Source organism: Jaculus jaculus, chromosome 6 (genome assembly GCF_020740685.1).
Source record: "Jaculus jaculus isolate mJacJac1 chromosome 6, mJacJac1.mat.Y.cur, whole genome shotgun sequence".
Taxonomy (NCBI): domain Eukaryota; kingdom Metazoa; phylum Chordata; class Mammalia; order Rodentia; family Dipodidae; genus Jaculus; species Jaculus jaculus.
The window spans coordinates 66,338,671-66,363,519 of NC_059107.1; the positions used below are offsets into that span (position 1 = coordinate 66,338,671).

Consider the following 24,849-nt stretch of genomic DNA (forward strand, 5'->3'; position numbering starts at 1 on the left):
TTGGAGTGACTACACTGAACTCACACTAGTCAAACAACCCTAAACTGAAAAGAATGTGATTATTTTACTCACCAAAATGCAATCCATGCTATAGAACAAAGGAGGCACTGACTCCTAGTACAACTAGGTACGCACATACATTTTCTTTATACATCTATAACTTGCTTTCTTTGTGGTTACGGGGGTTAGTCTGGCACATGCTAAGCACAGCTCTACTGTTGAGCTATACCACTAGCCTGACATGTAACAGTTAACACAAATAATCAGAGTAGAACAGAGTAACATTTCCAGAGAATAAGTTATCACTTTCTTCAATATCACTGAGTAGTGTTTGGCACATGTAAATAACCAGGCAAACATAAAACTAAGTGTCACAATTCCTTCAAAATAGGTCCTTCCAGCTGGGCATGGAGGCGCATACCTTTAATTCCAGCACTCCGGAGGCAGAGGTATGCCATGAATTTGAGGCCATCCTGAGACTACATAGTAAATTCCAGGTCAGCCTGGGCTAGACCGAGACCTTACCTTGAGAAAAAAAAAAAAGAATATATGAAGTGGAAAAGTCAATCAGAGAAAGAATACTCTTTACTTTAAAATTGCCAATTTTATTAAAAATATTTTATTTATTTGAGAGGTGTGTGTGTGTGATGTGTGAGCATACATGCGTGTGTACGTCTGGGTGCACTAGGGCCTCTTGCTGCTGCAAACTGTAGTCATATGCACCACATTGTTCATCTGGCTTTACATATGTACTAGAAATTGAACCACAGCAGATTTTGCAAGCAAGCACCTTTTACCTCTGAGCTATTTCCTCAGCCCCAAAGTCACCACTTATATTAAAATGATTTGTCTATGTTGCTTACAAACTAAACTTCTTAATTCAATCCAAGTACCCTTTTAGAATTATTATGAGGTTGAAAAGTCATAATACAAATGTGAGTTACTACAAATTAACAAAATAAAAAATATTCTAAAAATTATTTTTAGCAGAAAACGTTTCAAGCCATACACAATCCAGAAGTTTATACTATTACCAGAATGTCTGTATTTGAATCTTACTTTTTTCCATTCACTTTTAAACTTGCTTAGGACAACCATAATACTGTGGAATATTCAACATTGATAACTAGACATGATCTATTTAATCATATTTGAAATTAAACTTGTTTAGATGAGTTCATGATTTTTGTACACTTTACCTGGATAAAGTGATGTGAGTACAGGGTGAGAGGATGTCTCCCAAACCAAATTTAGGAATAATCAACTAACATTAACAGAACCAAAGAGGACCTTCATGAATGGTTTTGATCTATAACTATGTAAAATACAAAACTGAATGGGTATTCTTTTTAAAAACTATTTTATTTATGTATTTATTTATTTGAGAAAGAGAGACAGAAAGAGGCATATAGAAAGAATGGACACACCAGGGCCTCTAGCCACTGCAAATGAACTCCATACACAAGTGGCTCTGGCTTTATGTGGGCATTGGGGTATGCATCCAAGTCTTTAAGCTTTGGAGGCAAACACCTTAACTGCTGAGCCATCTCTCCAGCCCTGAATGGGTATTCTTACTAATTGATGCTCACAATTTCAAATTATTAACCATTCTAAAAAAGTGGGATCAAGCCGGGCGTGGTGATACACGCCTTTAATCCCAGCACTCGGGAGGCAGAGGTAGAAGGATTGCCATGAGTTCAAGGCCACCCTGAGATGACAGAGTTAATTCCAGGTCAGCCTGGACCAGAGTGAGACCCTACCTCGAAAAACAAAACAAAACAACAAAAAAAAAAAAGTAGGATCAGAGAAGAAAGTGATTCTAGAATAGTCTTATAAATGTACAATTTCTTTTTTTTTGATTTTTTGAGGTATAGCTTCACTGTAGCTCAGGCTGACCTCAAACTCTCACTATGTAGTCTCAGGGCAGGCTTGAACTCATGGCAATCCTCCTTCCTCTGCCTCCCAAGTGCTGGGATTAAAGGCGTGTGCCACCACACCCAGCTGCTTATAAGATTTTTACTGAAAACATGAAAATATAGTATACTTGATTTCTGTAAGATACAAATGAGATTATCTGTTTAAGAAAAAGGAAAACATTTAAATTTCTAATTTTAAAGCTCCATTTAGGACTTGTAAGCAATAATAGGTTTAAAGCAGCAAAATGACTAATTATATCTGATTATAATACAGTCATCATACTAGGAGACAACTGTAGACATTTTAATTGGAAGTTAGTATCTGAGGTAAAGCTTATAGCATTGAAGACAGGTGAAGTAAAAAAAAAAATTAGTGTTTAGAATTCTCCTTTCCTGGGAGTGCATTTCAATCATCTCCTCCACAGAGAATGAGCAGGACTTTCCTGTAGTCTCCGGATGTGTCACCCTGGGGAGGCGAGAGCAAAGTTACGGTCAGATTGAGTTGGTAGATGGCATACACAGTTTAAAGTCATCAATTGCTCTTGATTTGGCTACCTGATCCACTCAGTGGTACTAGACCCATAGCTGGAGCTGGGAAACAAGTCAGCACCATACCCTAACACAAGCCCACTCTACAATATCAAGCTACCATCAATCACGGGGTATAAGAGGGCCTACACCTATCATACTGTCTATCAAAAAAGTAAGTGTTATCTCAATTTTCCGGGTGCTAACTTACTCTCCGTTGGAGAATCTGCTTCTCTTTTCCAGATAGATGCAGATCCTATGGAGAGAGCTGCCCCAACATACCTCAAAAGGGGCCCAACTGAAACTAAGGACAACTGGCGAAGCAAGCAAGGGTGATGTTTTCCTGTGAACCGGATACCAGCACAAAGGGGAAGGAGAACAACGCAGAGAAAAATCAACTCCTACCAAATCAGAGAGCCAGAGCCTCAGAGGCCCCCAACACCTCAGCACTGAAGCAGACCAAAAATGAACCCAACATGGCTCAGGGAAATTTTGCGGAAGAGGGGCCGGAAAGAATGTCAGAGTCACATGTTGGGTCATGATTTGCAGAGATATTTATCATACCAATAACTGGGGGCTAACTCCACAATGCACTACCCATTTTCATCAACAAGGAGGGTCCAATGGGAGGGGGTAGATCACAGATGAGCCTAAACAATGGTACCAAACTGCCTGTATTTACTGAAAAGAAAACTAATAAATTAAATTAAAAAAAAAGTCATCTAAGTTAACTTTTTTGAAGTTTGGTTAGATTTTTCTCAGCATTTTAATTTTGCATTTTAAAAGTAATACTTGAACCTGGTGTGATTGTTCACACTTTTAATCCCAGCAGTGAAGAGGCTAAAGTAGGAGGATTGTCATGCGTTGAGGTCAGCCTGGGCTACAGTGAGACCCTGATTCAAAAAAAAAAAAAAAAAAGTAACAAAAGTAATACTTATTCAGTGTAGAAAATAAAGATATAAAAGGACATAAGAATCATCCACATATAATTCCACTATCTACAGTTTACTTCTGTCAATATTTTGAGTGTGTAAAATACTGGTTTTTTCTGTACATATAGATGTCTGTGTGATGAGACTGTAGTATTCTTCTATGCCCTGTTTTTGTGCTCGTTTTCTCTCTCCCTCTCTCTCTCCCTCCCTCCCTCTCTCTCTCTCTCTCTCTCTCTCTCTCTCTCTCTCTCTCTCTCTCTCTCTCTCTCTCTGTGTGTGTTTGTGTAGCTATGTATTGAATCTAGGGTTTCACACATGCTAGGCAAGTGCTCTATCACTATACTCCTAACCCCTGTATTCTGTCTTCTTTTAACTACAATATTATTTAATGGCTACAGAGTATTCTATAGTATATAGGTAAAAATAACTTATTTGACCATGCCCCCCCTCTTCCCCACTGTTGGATATTTATGCTGTTTCTAGTTTCCCTTTATAGTAAACAATGCCGAACAAGCATATTATAGATACATTTTTAAGCATTTTCTTCTTGATTTGTTTTGAATAACTTTTCTTGAAGTGAAATTAAAGGCTATGGTCTTTAACATTTTATTTATTTTAATTTATTTATGTGTGTGAGAGATAGAGAGAAAGGGAGAGGCACAGATGACAGAGAGAGAGAGAGAGAGAGAGAGAGACAGAGAGAATGGGTATACCAGGGCTTCTCTAGCCACTGCAAACAAACCCCAGATGCATGCACCCCCTTGGGTATCTGGCTTTATGGGTACTGGGGAATTGAACCTGGGTCTTCTGGCTTTGCAGGCAAATGCCTTAACTAAGCCATCTCTCTTGCCCTAGATCATACAGTTTAAGCCTTTTGATATGAGTTGCAAAATGGCCTTTTAGGAAGATCCTACAATTACATTGAAAGTTTGAGCTGGAGAAAGATGGCTCAGTGGTTAAGGTGTTTGCTCTGACACACCCATTCTCTCTATCTACCTCTTTGTCTCCTTCTCTCAAATAAATAAAAATATTTTTAAAGTACTATTTATTAATTTGCAAGGGGACAGAGAGAAAGAAAGAAAACATGAATAAATGAATGAATGAATGGTAGCACCTGGGTGTCTTGGTTTTGCAAACAAACTCCAGATTCATGCAATACTTTGTGCATCCGACTTTACATGGGTACTGGGGGAATCAAACTCAGACAGTTAGGCTTTGTGGGGAAGCACCTGAACTGCTCCTGCCAAACATGGAAATTTTTATGGTCTAATATAATGGATTTTTTTGTCCTTAGGATTGAATAATAATAATACTAATATCACATACTAATAGAGTGACCTACTTCATTTTCTATATTTCCCAAAAGTCCCCCCCCCATGGCCTTAAAAAAACGTTTTCAGGGCTGGAGAGATGGTTTAGTGAGTAAGGTGCTTGCCTGCAAAGCCAAAGGACCCAGGTTCGATTCCCCAGGACCACATAAGCCAGATGCACAAGGTGGCACATGTATCTGGAATTTGTTTGCAGCAGCTGAAGGCCCTGGCACACCCATTCACTCTCTATCTGCCTCTTTCTCTCTCTTTCAAATAATAAAATCAAAAGTTTTAAAAGAAGTTTTCACATGTCACTGTATTTTACTTGTTATTTCTAAACAACATTAAGTTAGATTTTGTATTTTTATGTAATCTGAACATTTATTATTAGGATTTAAGATTTTGTTTCGTTTTGTTTTTCAAGGTAGGGTCTTGCTCTATCTCAGGCAGACCTGGAATTTACTATGTAGTCTCAGGCTGGCCTCAAATTCACAGTGATCCTACCTGTGCCTCCTAAGTGCTAGAATTAAAGGCATTATGCTACCATGCCTGGCTTAGAACTTAGATTTTGTATTTTGTCATTTTAAAAAATAAATTACATGCTCCTATTCTGCTTCTTTTGTTTCTTTATATTATTTTTCAAAGTAGAGTGTCACTCTAGCCCAGGCTGACCTAGCACTAACTCTGTAGTCTTAAGCTAGCCTTGAACTCATAGGGATACTCCTACCTCTGCCTCCCAATTTAATCCTGGGATTTAGTCATGCTACCACGTCTGACTTGTTTCTTCATTTTTTATTAGTATTTTGAGACAGGCCCTCTCTGTGTAACCCAGGTCTTCCTTAAGCTTATGGTCACCCTGCCTCCAGATACTAGGGTTACAGGTTTGTACCACTATGCCCTACATTCTTGTTTCTTTCAATGTTGCTATTTTTCAGGACATTTAATTCACAGGTCCAATTCTATTGTGAAGTTTGCTATGTGGACAGCCCAGACTTCTTGAGAAACTGGTCTGTGTAATGTTTAGAAAACTCCTTGACAAGTCAAAGCCCAATAAGTAGTAAGGGTTCTTAGGGGTGTAAATAACTTTCTACCTATTCCATCTTCAGACTTCTGGATGTTTGGTACCAGGTAAGGAACAGTTATTCGGGTTAAATGACATGTTTTCCCACATTTCCAGCAGACATCAACTGACCTTGCATAGGATTCTGGCTTCAACTGCTTCTTTTATCATTATTAGGTAGACATTGAAATTGTGCTCTTTGAAGGTTTAGGCAACTGTAACCCTGTGGAGGTATAAATGCAATGCCCAGAAGCCATAAGTTGTAACCGAAAAGTTTCAGTGCCAGGATTGGGATACCTCTCATCGAGTATCTGGTCAGGAAGGTCCCTGAGATCCTCAAAACTATAGAGGCTATTACCAAGGTAAGACCTTGTTTCTGAAGGCATCACATACTTTGAATGCGGGACGGTGAGAAATCAAAGCAGAATTGAGCTGGAAGCCTCCTCCCTACTGACAAGTGGTCATAGTGCTGGAAAGTGCCATGCAGCCCGCTAAGGGAGAAAAGTCATTGACAGTCTTAACCAGCAGTGGACCCTGCAAGCTACATAACCGGCTACCTAAGGCAAGATGCATCCGCTAGTGTAAGAGTGGCCTGTCTGTTATGGGTGTAACCAACTGCTCTTTAATTGGATTTGAGGCCTGCTCTATAGGAAGGAATTCATGCCTAACTCTCGGAGGGTCACAAACCTCAGCAGGAAGTTACTACTGTTGTTTGGCTACGTGGATATATTATACCCACTAAATTGCCCTTAAATACTTAAATATGTTTATGCCTATATACTAGTGCTGCTCTAACCTTTGATCAGAGAGAGTTTCTTTTCAAATGGTGGGAGACTCAAAAACACATCAAAGTGCAGAGTGACGGTTGAGCTTATCACACACTTCAGTGCCTCAAGACAGTGGAAGAGGTGGTGGAAAAAATATAAGAATGAAAGGATGGGGAAGAGTGTTTGGGATCTTATCATTCAGATACAAAGTGTACTTAGGACCTCACAGTAGTTATCATTATGTGCACAAGATCTGCATAATACTGGGCTGACCAACAGATTGCTGTGAATGATGAAAGAGGACAGAGACAGTGGGAGAGCAAGTATTATACAGAAGAGGGAATAGTAGGAATAGAGGGGGTTGAGTGAAAAGAAATGGGGAGAGGAGGGAAAACGAGGGTGGTAGGAAGGGATTTCAGTTTTTTTAATTTTAACAAAAATAATGTTAAAAAGGAAATAGATTCTGGGCTACGGGGATGGCTCAGCAAGTAAGAGCTCTTGCTGTGCAAGCATGAGGGCCTGAGAAGGCCTGATTTGCCCTGAATTTGATTTTCTCAATACCCACATAAAAAGCTGTGTGTGAACATGCACACCTGTAACCCTAGTCCTGTGGGGAGCAGAGAGTAGGGGCTTACTGGTTAGCCAGTCTAACTGAATTTAAAAAAACACTAATGAGTTTTAAATATTGAGTACCTTTATTTTAATATAAGTTGCAAGATTATATAACTTTTTGTGGGGAACAGGATATTATTATGAAACCCAGGCTGGCCTTTAATTTATAATATTCCTGTCTCAGTTTCCTGAGACTAGGATGATAGGTCTGTATGACCACTCCTGGAGAATTTAGTGTTTAACAATGATATATTTATTACCTGGTTCACACAACTCAACAACTTAATATTTGTTGAGTAAAAGATTTAACAATTCAGGGCTGGAGAGATGGCCTACCAGCCCAGGTTCAATTTCCCAATACTCATGTCAAGCCAGTTGTACAAAGTGGCACTTGTGTCTGGAATTTGTTTGCAGTGGCAGGAGGCCCTGGTGTGCCTATTCTCATTGTTTTTTTTTTTTTCTCTTTCTCTTTCAAATAAATAATAATAAAACTTAACCATTCATTTTCTCAAACCAGTTACAGTTATACTTGCTAATAAATGCACATGTAAAAAGAGACAAGACAGAGCTGGAATGATGATCCAATGGATAAAATGCTCACCACAAGAATGAGGATCTACATTTAGATCTACTTAAAAAGATGGGCCAGGCATGGTGGCACACGCCTTTAATCCTAGCACCCGGGAGGCAGAGGTAGGAGGACTGCCCTGAGTTCAAGGCCACCCTGAGACTACATAGTGAATTCCAGGTCAGCCTGAGCTAGAGTGAGACCCTACCTCGATAAACCAAAAAAAAAAAAAAAAAAAAAAAAAAGATGGGCGTGATGGCATGAGCCTATATTCTCTTTGCTGAGAAGGCAGAGAAAGGAGAACTCCTATGCTATGACTTACTGGCTAGCTATCCTAGCTGAATCATTCAGTAGTTCTAGGTTCAACAAGATATCCTGTCTCAAAAAAAGAAATTGGGGGCTGGAGAGATAGCTGAGCATCCTGGGTTTAATCCTCCCAGTACTCACATAAAGCCAGATGTACAAAGCATATGTACTGAAGTATGTTTTTAGTGGCTAGAGACCCTGGTATGCTCATTCCCTCTCTCCTTGCAAATAAGCCTTAAGTTTGGCCAGCCAGGCTAAATGACTGAACAGATGCAATAGTGGCATGTCTGTTATGGGAGGAAAACAAATGCTTTCTAATTGGACTGGAGGCCCACTCCAGGAGGGGATACATGTCTGGTACTGAAAATCTAAACAAAAGCCTATGGCAGGGGAGGTCATGAGCCCTAGGAGTCTAATGTCTGATGTTGTATGGCTAAACGTATTATATATGATTCTCATCAAAGTTCCCTATAAGTACTTTTCTTAACATCCATCTGCATATATTAATGCTACTTTCACTTTTGGTTAGAGGAGCTTCTCTTTCCAGATCATGGTGACTACTGAAATGACCCAAAAGGCACCATAGTGCTGAGAAGAAGTGACAGAAGAGTATTCAGCACTGAAACATCTCTATCACACCTTCTAGGGCTCAGGATCCATTGTATAAGAGGTGGTGGAAAGATTGTAAGAGCCAAAGGAAAGGTAGGACTGCTTACAATGCAATTGTTCAGGCATAAATTGGCCTCAATATCCATGACCTTGTAATGCCTGATACCGCTTGCACAAAACCTTCAAAATAGGAAGAAAAGATGTTGACATCAAAATAAAAGAGAGACTAATTGAGAGAGGAAGGAGATATGATGGAGAGTGGATTTTTGAAAGGGAAAAAAAGCGAGGGGAAGGAATTATCATGGGTTATTATAATTATGGAAACTGTCAAGAAAAAACTTTTTAAAAACAAAAAAATTATTTTTATTTCTTACAAAAACCTTTAAAAACAAGACAAATATTTTCTTTTTATTTCTTAGAAAGAGGCAGAGAGAGAAGGAGGGAGAGTACACTAGGTCCTCTAGCTACAACAAACCAACTCCATATGCAGGCATCACCATGTGCATCTGGCTTACACAGATTCTGGGAAATTGAACTTGGGTCCTTAGGCTTTGTAGACAAGCACCTTAAATGCTAATCCATCTCTTCAGCAAGAAACTGTGCTCTTTAAAGTACATGTACAGAGTAACTAGGTCAGAGCTCCCTATTCATTCCCCACCTCCCAGTTCCTTGGTCCTGGTATCTCTGCCTCTGACTTGGGGAGGGCTGGACCCTGCATATGTGCTGCATAAGTAGGCATTTTGCTCTGGCTTCCTGATTGACCAGCCCTTGGGTCCCCCTGTTCCCCTGAGTCAGAGGGTGTATGGGACACTGTGGGAACTGACCTCTTGTTCCTAGCTGCCCATATCCCTGGCTCCTGGTTCCCCAACCCCTGACTCCCCTATGCTAATGAGTGCACAAAAATGGAGTGAGTAGGTCTGAGCTCCCAGTTCCCCACCTCCCAGTTCCTTGGGTACCTTTGATAGACTTGCAATCTCCACAATCTGCACATTTGCAGTTATAACCCCATCATATTCCAATCCACTTCACATTTAAAACAGAACGCTCAATGAAGTTTGTACAAGGACAAATACTTGCTTCCTCCTCAATAAAATAAGACTTTTACCCCAAGATGAGTAGACAATAATGCAAAAACAAACAAAAAACCAACAAAGTCAGATGACTTAGAGATTGCCACCAAAGATTCCAAGTCCTACAATGGAAGCTTCCAGTGAAAATAGAGAAAACAACAGAAATTGAATCCTAAAATAAAAACACAACAACCTGCCAGCTGTGCTGGTGCACGCCTTTAATCCCAGCACTCGGGAGGTAGAGGTAGGAGGATTGCTGTAAATTCGAGGCCACCCTGAGACTACATAGTTAATTCCAGGTCAGCCTGAGCCAAAGTAAAAAATTTGAAAAAAAAATTTTGAAAAAAAAAATACCAACAACCTATGTGACCCTAATTAAGAGAATTACTGAAATAGAAGCAAATGATCCCAAACCCACTAGCCACATAAATAAAATTGAGCAGAATCATCTCTTAGAGCACACAGCTTTTGTCACTAGTGAAGGAAACCAGAAAACCCTCAAAAGTGATATAAATGAACTGAAGATGAGTAAAAAAAAAAAAGAGGATCTCAATAACCAGCTGATTAGCTTAATGAAGGCAAGAATTCCAGGAAGCATCAAGAAAATCAGACCTCAAACTGAGATGGTACTTTAGAAAACAGATGGACATAATAAAAAAATAATAAAACCAAAAAAGGGAACTTTTATTTATTTATTTATTTTTGGTTTTTCAAGGTAGTGTCTCTCTCTAGTCGAGGCTAACCTGGAATTCACTATGCAGTCTCAGGGTGGCCTTGAACTCACGGCAATCCTCCTACCTTTGCCTCCCAAGTGCTGGGATTAAAGGCATGTGCCACCATGCCCAGCTCAAAGGGAACTTTTAAAAACCTCTTTAGAACCCTTCACTAACAGAGTCACTCGTGTGGAGGACAGAATCTCTGAGCTGGAAGACAAGACAGAAGAAATTGATCAGGAGTCCAAAAACTTTGCTAAGTTTAAACAATCATAGAAACAGAATACAAAGGAACTATGGGGTACCCTAAAATGGCCAAACATCTGGATCATGGGTATACCAAAAGGTGAAGAAATGCAGGCCAGAGGCATAGAGCACATGTTCAACAAAATTATTGAAGAAAAATTTCCCAATCTTGCAAAATACAGGCCCATCCAAATATAAGAAGCACACAGAACACCAGACAGGATCAAAGAAGAACCTCTCCAAAGCACATAATAGTTAAAACTCTCAATAATGAAAGCAAAGAGAAAGTGCTAAAAGCAGCAAGAGAGAAACGACTCAAGAAATATAAAGATAATTACATCAAACTTCCCAATGGAAACCCTGAAATCCATTAGGGCCTGGAATGGAGTACTTCAAAACTTAAAAAAATCTATGGCTTCTGACCCAAACTACTGTACCCAGTGAAAATATCCCTCATAGTAGATGGTGAAAGGAAAACTTTCCATGAAAAAAGTCAGCTCTATGATTACATGAACACAAAGCCAAACCTATAGAAAATATTTCAGAGAATACTCCACACAGAAGAGTCAAACAACCAATCTCAAGAGCCTATAAGAAGAAGATCACAATAAACAAAACTAGAGCAGTTCAAAAAAGTACAAAACCCAAGAAAGTATAAAACCCCATAAAGCACCCCTACATGGCAGGGATTAAATCGAATCTCAAAGTTATAATTGTAACTATAAATGGTCTTAACTTGCCCATCAAGAGACACAAGTTAACAGGGTAGATCAACAAAATGGACCCTTCCATCTGCTGTTTTCCAGAAACCCATTTTGGGCTGGAGAGAAGGCTTAATGGTTAAGGCCTATGCCTGTGAAGCCTAAGAACCCGGTTTGATTCTCCAGGTCCCACGTAAGCCAGATGCACATGGTGGCTCATGCATCTGGAGTTCATTTGCAGTGGCTAGAGGCCCTGGCATGCCCATTCTCACTTTCTCTATCTCTCTCTCCCTCTTTCTGTCTCTAATAAATAAATAAAAAATAAAATAATTTTTTTAAAAAAGAAACCCATCTCACCACTAAAGACAGACACCTCTTCATGGTGAAAGGATGAAAAATGATATTCTAAGCAAATGGAAATATGAAACATGCAGGTGTTGCTACATTAATATCTGATAAAATACACAGGTGCACCACAGTTTATAAATCAAAACCTACCTAACAACAAAACAGAAATACACACCAACACCATCATAGTTGGGGACTTCAGTACTCCACTATCATCAATGAAAGATCATCCAAGCAGAAAATCAACAGGGAAATAATAGAGCTCAACATCATCATAGATCAGTAAGATCTAATGGACATCTACAAAATATTCCACTCCAATTCTACAGAATACACATTGTTCTCCACAGCCCATGGGCTCTTCTTCAAAATAAATCACATATTTGGCCATAAAACATACCTCCATAAATTCAGAAAAACTGATGTAACTTCTTGTATTATCCAATTATACAATGTTTTAAAGCTAGAAATTATCAGCAAGAGACACACCAGGAATTCCACCAGCCCCTGGAGACTGAACAACACACTTTTAAACAATGAACGGGTTGTGGAGGAAATAAAAAAAGAAATTGTAAAATTTCTAGAATTGAATAATAGTGAAAACACAACTTACCAAAACTTATGAGACACAATGAAGGCAATCCTAAGGGGAAAATTCATAACACTAAGTGCCTTCATAATAAAGATGGAGAGACTGCAAATCAATCATCCACCTAAAGGCATTGGAAGAATCCAATCCTATGAGCACCAAATGGAAAGAAATAATCAAGAAAAGAGAAGAAATTAATGAATTGGATAGTAAGAAAACAAGTAAGAAAATTGATAAAATGAGCTGCTGGTTCTTTGAAAAAATAAACAAGATTGATAAACCCTTGGCCATCATTAGGACTCACTTACAAAACCTTTGCTCCAAAAATTGGATAATCTGAAAAGAAATGGATGAATTACTAGATACATACCACCTACAAAACTAAACTCAGAGCAGATATATCTCCTAAACTAATCTACCACATTTATAAGATTGAAAAGGTAATCAAAAATCTCCCTAAAAAGAAAAGTCTAGGATTGAATGGCTTTTGGGGGGAATTCTATCAAACCTTCATTGAAGAACTGAAACCAATTTTTCTTAAACTGTTTCATATAATTGTAATCCTTCCCAACTTTTTATGAAGGTAACATCACCCTAATACCAACAGAGATACAACAAGAAAAGAAAACTGTAGGCCTATATCCCTAATGAACTTAGATGCAAAGATCATGAATAAAATCCTGAAAACTGAATTCAACAACACATCAAAAGCATTATCCACCTTGATCAAATAGGACTCATCCCAGGGACACAGGGATGGCTCAACATAATATACCACATAAATAAACTTAATCACAAAAACCACATGATCATTTTAATAGATGCAGAGAAGGCCTTTGATAAAATACAGTATCACTTCATGATCAAACACTGGAGAGAATAGGCATGGACAGTTTATATCTCAATACAATAAAAGCTATGTATATAAAACCCAAATCATACTTAATGGAAAAAGACTCAAGGAATTCCCATTGAGATCAGAAACAAGACAGGGGTGCCCACTCTTATCACTGCTGTTCAACATAGTACTAGAAGTCCTAGCTTAAGCAATAAAAAGAACAAATAAAAGGGATACAAATTGGAAAGAGAGAAATCAAATTAGCCCTATTTTCAGATGACATTATCCTATATATAAGTGATCTGAAAGTCTCCATCTCAAAATGTGTAAGGTGATTAATTCCTTCAGCAAAGTGGTAGGATACAAAATCAACATACAAAATATCAGTAGGCTTTCTATATGCAAAGGACAAATATACAGAGAAAGAAATCAGTGAGACTGTCCCATTTTCACTAGCAATAAAAAATTAAGTACCTTGGAATAATACTAACCAAGGATGCAAAAGACCTATATAATGAAAACATAAAAATACTCAAGAAAGAAAATGAGTGGGACTTGAGGAGATGGAAAGACTTCCCATGCTCCTGGATAGGTAGAACTAGTATTGTGAAAATGGCAATTGTACCAAAAGAAATACACAGATTTAATGCAATACCAATAAAAACCCACCATCATTCTTCACAGAGAGAAAAAAAAATCTTCAAAATTCATATGGAATGGAGCAGGCCTCAGCTATCCTTAGCAAAATAAAAACCTCTGACAGTATCAACATACCTGATCTAAAGCTATATTACAAAGTCATAGAAACAAAAACATCATGGTATTGGCATAAAAACATACACATAGATGAATGGAACAGAACTGAAGACCTGGACCTTAGGTCAATAGCTGCAGCTACTTGATCTTTGACTAAGGTGCCAATAACATGACTTGAGAAAAAAATAGCATGTTCAACAAATGGTGCTGAACAAATTAGTAACCACATACAGAAAAATGAAACTAGACCCAGTCATCTCACCATGCACAAAAATCAAATCCAAATGGATTAAAGACCTCAATATAAGACCTAAACTCTTCAACTTCTGGAAGAACAAATAGGAGGAACTCTCCATGATACAGGAGTGGGGAAGGACTTCCTGAACAATACCTCAGTAGCCCAGGAAATTAAACAATCTCTCAACCAATGGGGTCTCATAACGACAAACAGCTTTTGTACAGACAAACATACCATAAGCAGAGTCAGGAGACTGCTCAGAGAATGGGAAAAAATTTTCATCAGCTATACCATCGACAGAGGCCTAATATCTAGAACCTACCAAGAACTCAAAAAAAAAACACTAAACAATAAACAATCAAACAACCCATTGAAAAAATGGGGCACAGAACTGAATAGGAAGTTCTCAGAGGAAGAAATACAAATGGCAAACACACAATTAAGAAGAGGTTCAATGGGCTGGAGAGATGGCTCAGTGGTTAAGCGCTTGCCTGTGAAGCCTAAGGACCCCGGTTCAAGGCTCAATTCCCCAGAACCCACGTTAGCCAGATGCACAAGGGGGCGCACATGTTTGGAGTTCGTTTACAGTGGCTGGATGCCCTGGCATGCCCATTCTCTCTCTCTCTCTCTCTCTCTCTCTCTCTCTCTCTTTCTTTCTGCCTCTCTCTCTCTCTCTCTCTCTCTCTCTCTATTGCTCTCAAATAAATAAATTTTAAAAAAATTTAAAAAAATAGAAGAGGTTCAATATCCCTAACCATCAGGGTAATACACATTAAAGCAATTGTGAGATTCCACCTTACTCCAGTAAGGATGGCAATCATTAAGAATCAAACAATAACAAATGTTGGTGAGGATGTGGGGAAAGGGAAACCCTCATCCACTTTTGGTGTGAATGGAAACTTGTACAACCACTATGGAAATTAATATGGAGATGCCTGAAAAAGATGAATTAGAACCACAAACAGACCTTGTTATTCCCTTACTGGGCATTTACCCTAAATGCTCCACACTTAACTACAGAGTTATTTGCTCAACCTTATTTATGGCTGCTCAATTCATAATAGCTAAGAACTGGAATCAACCCAAGTGCTCATCATTGGACAAATGGATAATGAAGTTGTAGTAATATACACAATGGAATTTACATTGTGTATATTACAGTGAAATTTGTAGGAAGTTGGATGGATTTAGAACAGATATAATTCAGTGAACACATACAATCACAGAAAAATAAACAACTAGTATTCTCACTCATCTGAGGTTCCTATCCTGGATCAGCTTGAGTGCTGGCATACTACATGGGCAACGTGAGACCCAGACAATAGGGTTGAAAGAGTTTGGAAGGAAAGGAAGAGAGGGTGGGAGTAAATCAACACAAAAGTAAACCCCAAATGAACTGGTACAATAGAAAACTTTCTCCTTGAAGGTAGACTAAAAGATATAACTCCCAAGAGGAGTACAGGGGGATGATCTGAAAACATGTACCCTGGAGATGGTGGGATGAACCCTAATCCTAAAAAGTTTTGGCTGACCTGTAACTTACAGTACCAGAAATAGGTGCTACCCACACTGAGCTGTTAATTTGGAGATCTATGAAGTCCCTAAAACAAGACAAGCTTCTGTCAAAGCACCCAATTACCCACTGAAGGTAAAAGGTAAGACCCTATTGCTTTAGGCACCACACCTTACTGACACACAGCATGAAGATACCTGGCTGGAATCCAAGAGGGAGCCAGTCTTGGACAGCCCAGGTGAAGCAAGACTGCCAGGACTCACCTTGATGAAGGAGTACAGAGACTTTCCGTAGAGTCTCTTGAAGTTTGCCCGTATGTCCAGCATGTCGATCTCTGCTCGGGAAACCATCACTCTGATGAGGGTGCTGTCATCAGTGCCTAAGCCCTAAGGAAGAGATAAGATCCCATGTCAGAGAGGCCAGCTATTCCTCATCCAACATGGTAAGGATGTGGATGACTTTCATGTTGTCCCTTCCTGTATGACTTCAGAAGGCAGAGGACATCCTCACTTCTTATCACAGGAGTCAAGGTTCTACACAGCCCACTTTTCCAGCACTCTATTTTTACCCAAGGATGTTGCTCTTTCTATCTAGAGACACTCTGTGCTGTCTAGACTGCCTACCTCACCTACACCCTTACACCCATCCAGTGAAAAGCTTCTTTGAAGGTCTTGCTTAAATATGTCAACTTTTTTTTTTTTTAATACAGGATTTTGCTATATAGTCCAAGCTGGCCTCAAAATTTCAAACCTGCTGTCTCAACCTCCCAAGTACTAGGACTATAGATGTGTACAATTATGTTTGGCTCCAACTTCATTATATGTTCTTGTTTGCTTTGCTTTTGAGACAGAGTTTCATGTAGCCCAGGATAGCCTTGAACTCTTGTCCTTCTGCCTCACTTCCCAAGTATTAGTATTACAGGCATGTACCACCATGTCTATTCTTATTCTTTTCAAATTCCCCCAAATTCTAGGAAGATAACTCAGTAATTAAAGGTATTTGTTTGCAAAGTCTATCAGCCTGGGTTTGATTCTTCAGATGCAAAAAGTAGCATATGGGAGAGAGCTGTTTACACCAAAACTACTCCTGAAAGTCTTTTACTTTGTGTGCTCACCCACCCCTGCTGCCTGGGCACCTTCAGGGAAACTGTGGCCGGCCCCTGGAGTGAGGACCCAGGAACGCACAGCTGGTGCCTGAACAGGGACCTATGAGATGGACAGGGTAGGTGAGTGTTCTCCCTGAGGGAGTGGGAGACATCAGCCCATGTGGCCTTGCCTCCATGTTTTTGAGGGCTGGTAGGTTTCTCTTTTTCCTCCTTTATTTTCTGTTTATGCCGTTGCATGGGACCAGACACGATGAACTAGAAACTGATGTCTCTTTGCTGAGGCCACTCTTTGGTATTGACTGAAGGTCAGTCATCCTCTGCCCACTGGGTGTTAGCAAAAAACCCTCTATTTCTCTTTCCTCCAACAGACGGAAGCTATTTTTCTCTTTTTCCTCCTTTAATATTGTCTCCCACCAATTACAGGCTTTTCTGAAAGCTAAGGGAATTAAATTCTCCCAGAGGGAGGCCAGCTTCTTTTGGGAAGTCCTCCAGGTTGCCCCCTGGATTATGTCTGGGCATCCATGTGGCCCAGACACATGGACTCGTATAGCTTATCTGGCTAGGAAATGAAAAGTTCAGGAAGCAAATTTCCCCTCACTCCCTTTAAGCAGCCAACCTGCAATCCAGCTTCGCAAGTGCTCCAAAGTGGCTTGAGTCAGAGTCAGGCAGTGGGCTCGCACGTCCCCAGACAATGGTGCCTCAGCCTGTGCAGGGGCCATATCTCTGCCTCCTCTCCCAGCAACTCCCTGCGGCCCCTCTCTTTTCCCAGTGGCTCTCCTGCAGGCCTCCTCCTTCTCCAGTGGCCTCCTGGTAGTCCTGGAGGCCCCCTCTGTTCCCAATAGTCCCTTCTTTCCCCTTTGGATAACCAGAGGACTTGGGCCTGCAGGCCAGCAGTCGCCTCCACCATTACTCCCACATGTACCAGACCAGACTCTGGGTGAGTGCCCAGGAGCTGGGTGGGGCTGATGCAAAGGTGTATGCAAGCCCTGCCCAGCCACTGCAGTGCTGGCACCAAGAAGTGGCAAGAAAAAAAACAAAGGTCACATTTAACTAAAGCCTATGGTGAGCTTAAGTTTTACACAAACAATGCCATACTTTGTTACATGATATCATAAATATAATTACTGAGTTTATGTTTTAGGAAACTTCAACTTACATAGAGGATTACTGAAAACAACAGAATTCTCTCTGAAGTGGTGACTTACAATTTGTCAGGTATCTAAAAGGAGGAGGCAACTGAACTGACTATAGGCCAGCCTGCCTCAACTCAGCAACAAAATTTACCTTAAGTTATTCCTAATAAAAGCATTTCTGCTTCAGCACTACATACCCGCTGGGGAGGATCCCGCCATTTGGCACCTAACGTGGGGCTCTGGTAACCCGGCAGACTAGTGGCCCATGAGAGGCATTCGTTGAGGAGGTAATCAGTGTACATGTGCAGGTGAGCGTACCCTCATAAGTTATGAGGCAGTCTTCATATTTAATGCGTTAAACTTTGCTTCTATAACCTGTACTTGTTTGTGAACATCTCTTCTTTCCCTTTCTCTTTCCTTTCACTTTCAGTTCGCCGGCGGCTTTTATATTTCTAAATGGGGCCTAGCAATCTACATCTGCAGCTTTTGTATTTCTGAAGGCTTGTGCTTCTCTCTCTCTCTGCTTGGGCCTGTGAAGGCAGGCCAGCTTTTTCTGCCATTATGAAACTTCCCCTGGATCTGTAAGCTTCAATAAATATCCCTTTCTCAATAACTGTACCTGGTCTGGAGGTTATCTCAGCAAACCTAAAGCTGTCTGATAAGTGGACTAAAATGAACCTGACCATGTGGATGTTAATCTTATGGAATATTTGTTTGGAGGAATAGGCATGGACTTGGTGCTTGCACCTGAAGGTGTCCTCTGGCGTGGTAAGCCAAATTTTATGGACTATTCTGATGAGAGTCTGAGAATGCTAAATACAGACAGCATTAAACTTCAAGGCTTGGCTTATGAGCTTTCTAAGGGAAAGGAAAGACTGCAGGGGCCTTTGTTGGAACTGTGCTACTGACATTAGGGCTGGCTGCATCCTGTTGCAAAAGCCCAGAGAGTTTAATCAAAGTTAAAGTTGTAATGGACTGATGTGCTTAGCTAGAGATATTGGACTGAGAGATTTAAGATTTTTTTGGTTTGGTTTGGTTTTTCGAGGTAGGGTTTCACTCTAGCCCAGGCTGACCTGTCATTCCCTATGGAGCCTGAGGGTGGCCTAAAACTATGGTAATCCTCCTACCTCTGCCTCCCGAGTACTGGGATTAAAGGGGTGCACCACCACGCCCGGCAGAGATTTAAGATTTTAAGCTAAAAAACCTCAAGCAAGTTAAAATTACAGGCACTGAGACTAAAAATGTTTACTCTGTGCCTTTATATGTTAAAAGTGTTCAACTTGTTTAATTTTACAGATCTTAATATCTTAAATTGGTCAAGACTTTGGGGACCTTTAAAATTAAACTGAGTACAATTTATATATAATGTGTAATGGTTATAAATCTATTGGGAGCCAAGGACAAAATGTGGTAATTTAAATAGATGGCCCCCCTCCTGGCAGTTTGTGCCTGGCCCTCCCCTACTGGGAGTTGGCAGGCAGTCCACCTCCTGGGAGACTGCCAGGTGGCTCCCTTGGACTGACCAAGGTGGAGACAGGGGGAGAAGTCCACCCTCTCATTGTGACTGGGCTCACTGATATTTTTCTTTCAGTTGATACCTTTTCCCATGCCTGCTGGGCATAGGCACACGCCAGGGAAAAATCACATTCCACAGGCATCCCATACAACCCCCCCGGGGCCAAGCTACCCTTAAAAGATATAATCAGACTCTCAAGTCTTAATTACAATAACAAAAGGGGGAATCCTTACTCCCACACGACCAACTAAAAAAGGCATTATTTACCCTAAATATTTTAGATTTTTCTAAAAAGATAAACAATTATCCCCTTTTCAAAAACATTGGTCCTCATTCGTTACCTACAGTTCTATCTGGGAAAGATGGAGGAACCCATTGACCGGGGCCTGGAGAACAGACCCGCTCCTCACAGCAGGGAGAGGGTTTAAATGTGTCTTCCCTCAAGATAAAAAAAGACCCATTTGGATATAGGCTTGTACTTTTTTTTTTTATTTTTTGTTTTTTAATGATTTTATTTTTTCTAATTTTAGAATTTTAATTTCCTGTAGCACCTTGGCAATATTAAAAACAAATACAAATACAGGATATTCAAACATTTTATGCATGGGCATGTGCTATACCATTCATGGGGGACAGCTGTGACAACAGGAACAAATTTAAGCTACGGACAAAATAGAAGGCAGGTAACTGGTTCTGGCATCCTCAACCCCAACACTTAGGAGATGTCACTCAAGGGACACCTGAATTGGTTTAAAAAACAAGAACAAATCAACATTGATGTGAATATTTCTTTATATTACTCATCAGTGTTCTGTGCTGTAAAACTAAAAGTGAAACCATTTCATAATGCAAATAACTCTTTTGGAGTGTCATGTAGATTTTCGATGGACTTGTATTATTACTTCTAGAAAATATAAAGACAGTCAACACCGTTGGAAAATGCATTTAAGAGCTATTTGACATGATAATATTTCCTTGGATCTGATTCAGTTGCATTCAGAGATTTTGTCTTTGCAAAATAATCATCTTATTTTTGATGCAGTTAAAGCTGCTGATGACTTAATATCTGCTTTTAAGTCTGCCTTGCCTGGATGGAATTCTCTCACTTCTTGGGTAGGAAGCTTTACTGCTATGGGTGCTTGTCTTTTACTCATTCTGTGTCTACTGCCCATACTTGTTAAATGCCTTTTGAGATCCATTATGGGTATCCATGCAGAAGTACATGGGATACAGCTACAGACCGACCCCAGCTTCCTGAGACATTATCTTAAAGCCCCTGCAACAGCTGGTAATCAAAGACGGGTAAGATTCTCTTGAGTTAGGTCAACCTAAGACAGGGCATAAATGATGGAATTCATGTACCGATGATTGGTAAGGCCTAAATATCGTAGAGGACAACCTAAGACAGTCTTTCTAAAATGAGGCCCAGAAGGGCCTGGTTCATAAAATAAAATTTAAAAATTTTTAAAAAAAATTAAATTTTAAAAAAAGGGAAAAGGAATTGTCTGGAGCCATTTGGCTGGCATTGTATCCATAGCTCTGGGCCATTTGACAGCAAGACTTTAGCACCTACATGTAAGCAAGATTATACACATTCAGTGTTACTGATAAGAGCTGGCCATTCCTTAAGATTTATGTTTACATGGCTGAGATCAAAGGGTTTGTGTGTTTCCCAACCTTGGGATAATATTTTGTACTGAGAAGTGATTAAAGTGCAAAAACTCTGTAACAGAAAGGAGTTTTTGATAGAAACTTGTGTGAAGCTCATGGAATTTTTGTCCATGGAAAAAGTTTGTAAAAAGAAAAAGACCCATTTGGGTACCAGCTAGAGACCCACAATATCTAGGCCTCCCTGGCTGCTTGCAGTACAGTTGCCCATATGACCTTAAAAATTGCTCAGCCACCTTCCCCATCCCCGTCCAGCTTTTCCCAATGTTTCCTCTGGAACTTGCATTTGGGCCCCACCTTCACCTAATAATTCCAGTATAGATGTGGGGTACATTCATCCTTCCTTACGTACTTTTAACACAACTGAGTCCAGTGCTCAATGCTGCCCGCCTTCTGGAATGGTTTATGTTTGTGGAGGTGGGATGGCCTATAACTTTCTGCCCACCAATTGGATGGGCCTTTGTGCCCCAGCCACCTTAATCCCAGATGTAGATATCATTCCTGGAAGCTAGATTCCCTGGCTGAGGTAGTCCTACTAATGGCTGAAAAGGGAGGCATATACTTGTTTTTACAGGAAAAAATGCTGCTTTTATGCCAATAAATTGGAAATCGTGCAGGACAAGATTAAGAGGCTCCAGGAAGACTTGGAGAGGAAGCGACAGGACCCCCAGGACAGCACACTGTGGACAGGCTTACATGGCTTCTTACCCTACCTCCTCCCTTGTCTTAGGCCCTTCCTTCCCCTCCTCCTTATCCTCATGGTGGGCCTTGTGTAATTAACAAAGTTATACAATTCATTCACCAGTGGCTAGAGGCAAAACTCCTTCAGGTTGAGATATACTACCACAGGCTGGCAACTCAGGAATTGAGATCCTCAGATGACCCACTGCCACCTCCTCTGCCCTCCATGTGACCAATGACAGGTAAGATCTCAGACTGACTGAGACAACCTAAGACAGGCCATGGAATGGGTTCTCGGCAAGCTAAATGCATGGTACCCAGTGACAGATAAGATCCCCAGAGGGGGACAACCTAAGACAGGGGCCATGGTGACTAATGCTCTTACAAAAACAAGAGGGGGAGATGTTGGCCCCTGAAAGGCCTGGGCATGAGGCCTAGTGGAATTTCCTGACCCTAGCTAAAGTTTGGTGATCTGCCTCAGACTCTGAAAGACACCTAATGGCTTCTGGCCTGCTACTTCTGCACAGGAGTTGGAATTATCATTTTAATAGTCACAGTTTACTATTGGCCCTTACCTTTCCCCCCATCCTAAAATCCCCACCTTTGTCCCCAACATCTTATAGGCAACTGCTTATAACAATAAAGTGAATTCCTGCTTCCACAAGGAAAAAAAAAATAATTTCCAAGTGTGTTACTGGTATTAATGATGTAAGATCGTCTTTTAACTACTTGCTTGTCTGTGAGTAATAGGATTAATCAATTTGGTATAGTTTCTCTTAATAGTCTTATAAATAAGATGGTTAATTATTGGGTAAAATGAGTTTATTGAAGGAACTGGGAAGGAATTTTTCAATGTTGGACATAAAATGCTCCTTAAAAATGCTTTTTGAAGCTGGGCATGGTGGCACACATGCCTTTATTCTCAGCACTCAGGAGGCAGAGGTAGGAGGATCTCCATGAGTTCGAGGCCACCCTGAAAGTACATAGTGAATTCCAGGTAAGCCTGGACCACAGAGAGACTCCACCTCAAAAAACAAAAAATGCTTTTTGAGTGGTACTTAAATCAAAACGTTAAAGTATGTGGATAAAGATGTGCATGTGTAGGAAAGAATTTTCAGGCTAAACCTAAACACCATGCCTAAAGTTAGAGATTTTTCTCAACTGTTCACAAACTCTTAAGAAAGAAAAAAACTAATTTTCAAGCTAAAATATGTTGGAATAGTTTGTGTAAGATTTATCAAATTTAAGTCATGGGTAAGACATAAAGTTCTTTTATGTTAATAAAAATTTCTCTGGTACATAAAATCAATAGTTATCAAGATTAAGCCAAAATCATTGGTTGTCAAATGGCCTCTTTTCTTTAAAAAAAAAAAAAAAGATTTGTCAAGGGTTATATTAAAAATTAGCTAGATGTTTTGGCTCAGCAAAGGACTAGATTCTGCTCTATTGTATGTGAAGCAATTGTCTCATTTTTGCCATCTTAAGTCCAGTACTTATAACAAAATTAACTCTTAAGACATATTCCCTACTTTAGAGTACAGCCTCATGTTCAAACAATGGTCTTCATCTGAGAAAAAAAATTTCAAGCTCTGTGGTTCTATTTCCAATATTCTCTGGGTAATTGGTACCCACACAGGTATCTGAACTAATCAATGATGTTTTCAAACACAGGTGCTAAGACTTTATACTGTCTTACTTGTCCTTTTCTGACAATTTCTAGGTTAAATTAATTAGTTTATAAAGTAATTAGTATTGTTTTCAAGACTGGTAACAGGTTTTGCCTGTATTTATAGCTATTAAATATTTAAAGTGTAAGATGTCTCTACTTTCTATGCCTCAGACATATGGCTTATGCTTCCACAGGAAAACAAAAATTTTAAAGGCTGGACAAAATGATTTTAGAAGCTTTGTGCCAGTCTTTAACTAAATCTATTTCAGTAATCAAATGTGCTCTATATGTACATACATCCAGGTTGGTGTAACTTCCTTTCTAAGTGTGTTAATTACCTATGTAAAAGCCAAAGCCAGTTGGAATCATTAGAGCAAAAAGGGACAATATTTTGGCATGTGATCCCAGGTCATGAGGCCATTGGAGATGATGGGACACTTCTACACTGGCCCCCTGCTAAGTCACCTGTTTTCCTGAGTAGGGAAGATACGGAGATCCAAATAAAACTGGTGTACAGTCTAAAACAGGAGAGTCACAATTAAGGAGCAATCAGTCCTCCTGACTTCCCAAAGAAGGAAAAACTAGTTGGCCAGCATGGCCCTGATTCATTCTGACAGAAAACACCAGTAAACTATAGGGCTACTCCTGAGTCCCTAAAGTCTCTTTGGAGAGCCATTAGTGACCTCCAAAATTAATCCTTAATTAAATTTCGGCTATCTGCATGGTCTTAAACACTCAGAGAGAAATGTATAACCAAAGATTAAAAAAACCCTTAAATATTCAAATGGCCTATTAAGTAATACAACAAAAGCTTTCCAAGAGGGGAAACAAAGAAGACATCTTTTTCCCATAGTTCTAATTCTATAATAATAATAATAATAAACCTATACATGTCAAAAGGGTTATTTTCAAATCTAGAATACATAAATAAGTTCTGAGGCCAAAAAATTATATTTATACAGCCTTTAATGACACCCAGTAGCTCTGTATTATCAAGGTTAAATGTTGTGTCTATGTTTCTGATAACTCTGCTAACATCTTGTCTGTTTTACAAACCATGTCGAATCCTACTGTGACATTTGATGAACAGTTCTGGAAGAAAATCTCAGCCAGCTCATGCTCAGATGGTCCTGAGACAATCCAAGCCTGTCTACCTGGATTCCCTTGACCTCAAAAAGGACCAGTTTGTTGTGTGCTTACTTTTCATTAACTCCTTACTTTCATTCTTTCTACCCAATGTTCTCTTCCAAGACTATCTTCCTACACTCTGGGGTCCATTAGCATAGTTCCCCTCTCTGGGAGAGACTCTAAGTACCACAACTTCATGTCCCATTCAGTAGGAAGTAGTAAGGATCTGACATCTTCATGTTCCTTGTCCCCTAACAGCAATTAGAGTGTCTTCTCATGACACGGAGAAATAAAGGGGGATAGAATTCTGGTGACTGGACCCCTGGAGG

At 39.8% G+C, this 24,849-nt stretch overlaps 1 protein-coding gene across 1 annotated transcript in view; it reads right to left on the reverse strand.

Annotated features, from left to right (window-relative positions):
* Positions 1 to 584: 584 nt before the first annotated feature.
* Anxa4 (annexin A4) overlaps positions 585 to 24,849 on the reverse strand; it is a 145,123-nt gene continuing 120,858 nt past the window's right edge. Inside the window, exons 12-13 of the mRNA XM_045153117.1 lie at positions 15,884 to 16,006; positions 585 to 2,382 (exon numbers count right to left, since the gene is read on the reverse strand). Of these exons, the coding sequence (XP_045009052.1) occupies positions 2,323 to 2,382; positions 15,884 to 16,006 (183 nt within the window). The 3' untranslated portion in view covers positions 585 to 2,322. The remainder of the gene's footprint in view (positions 2,383 to 15,883; positions 16,007 to 24,849) is intronic.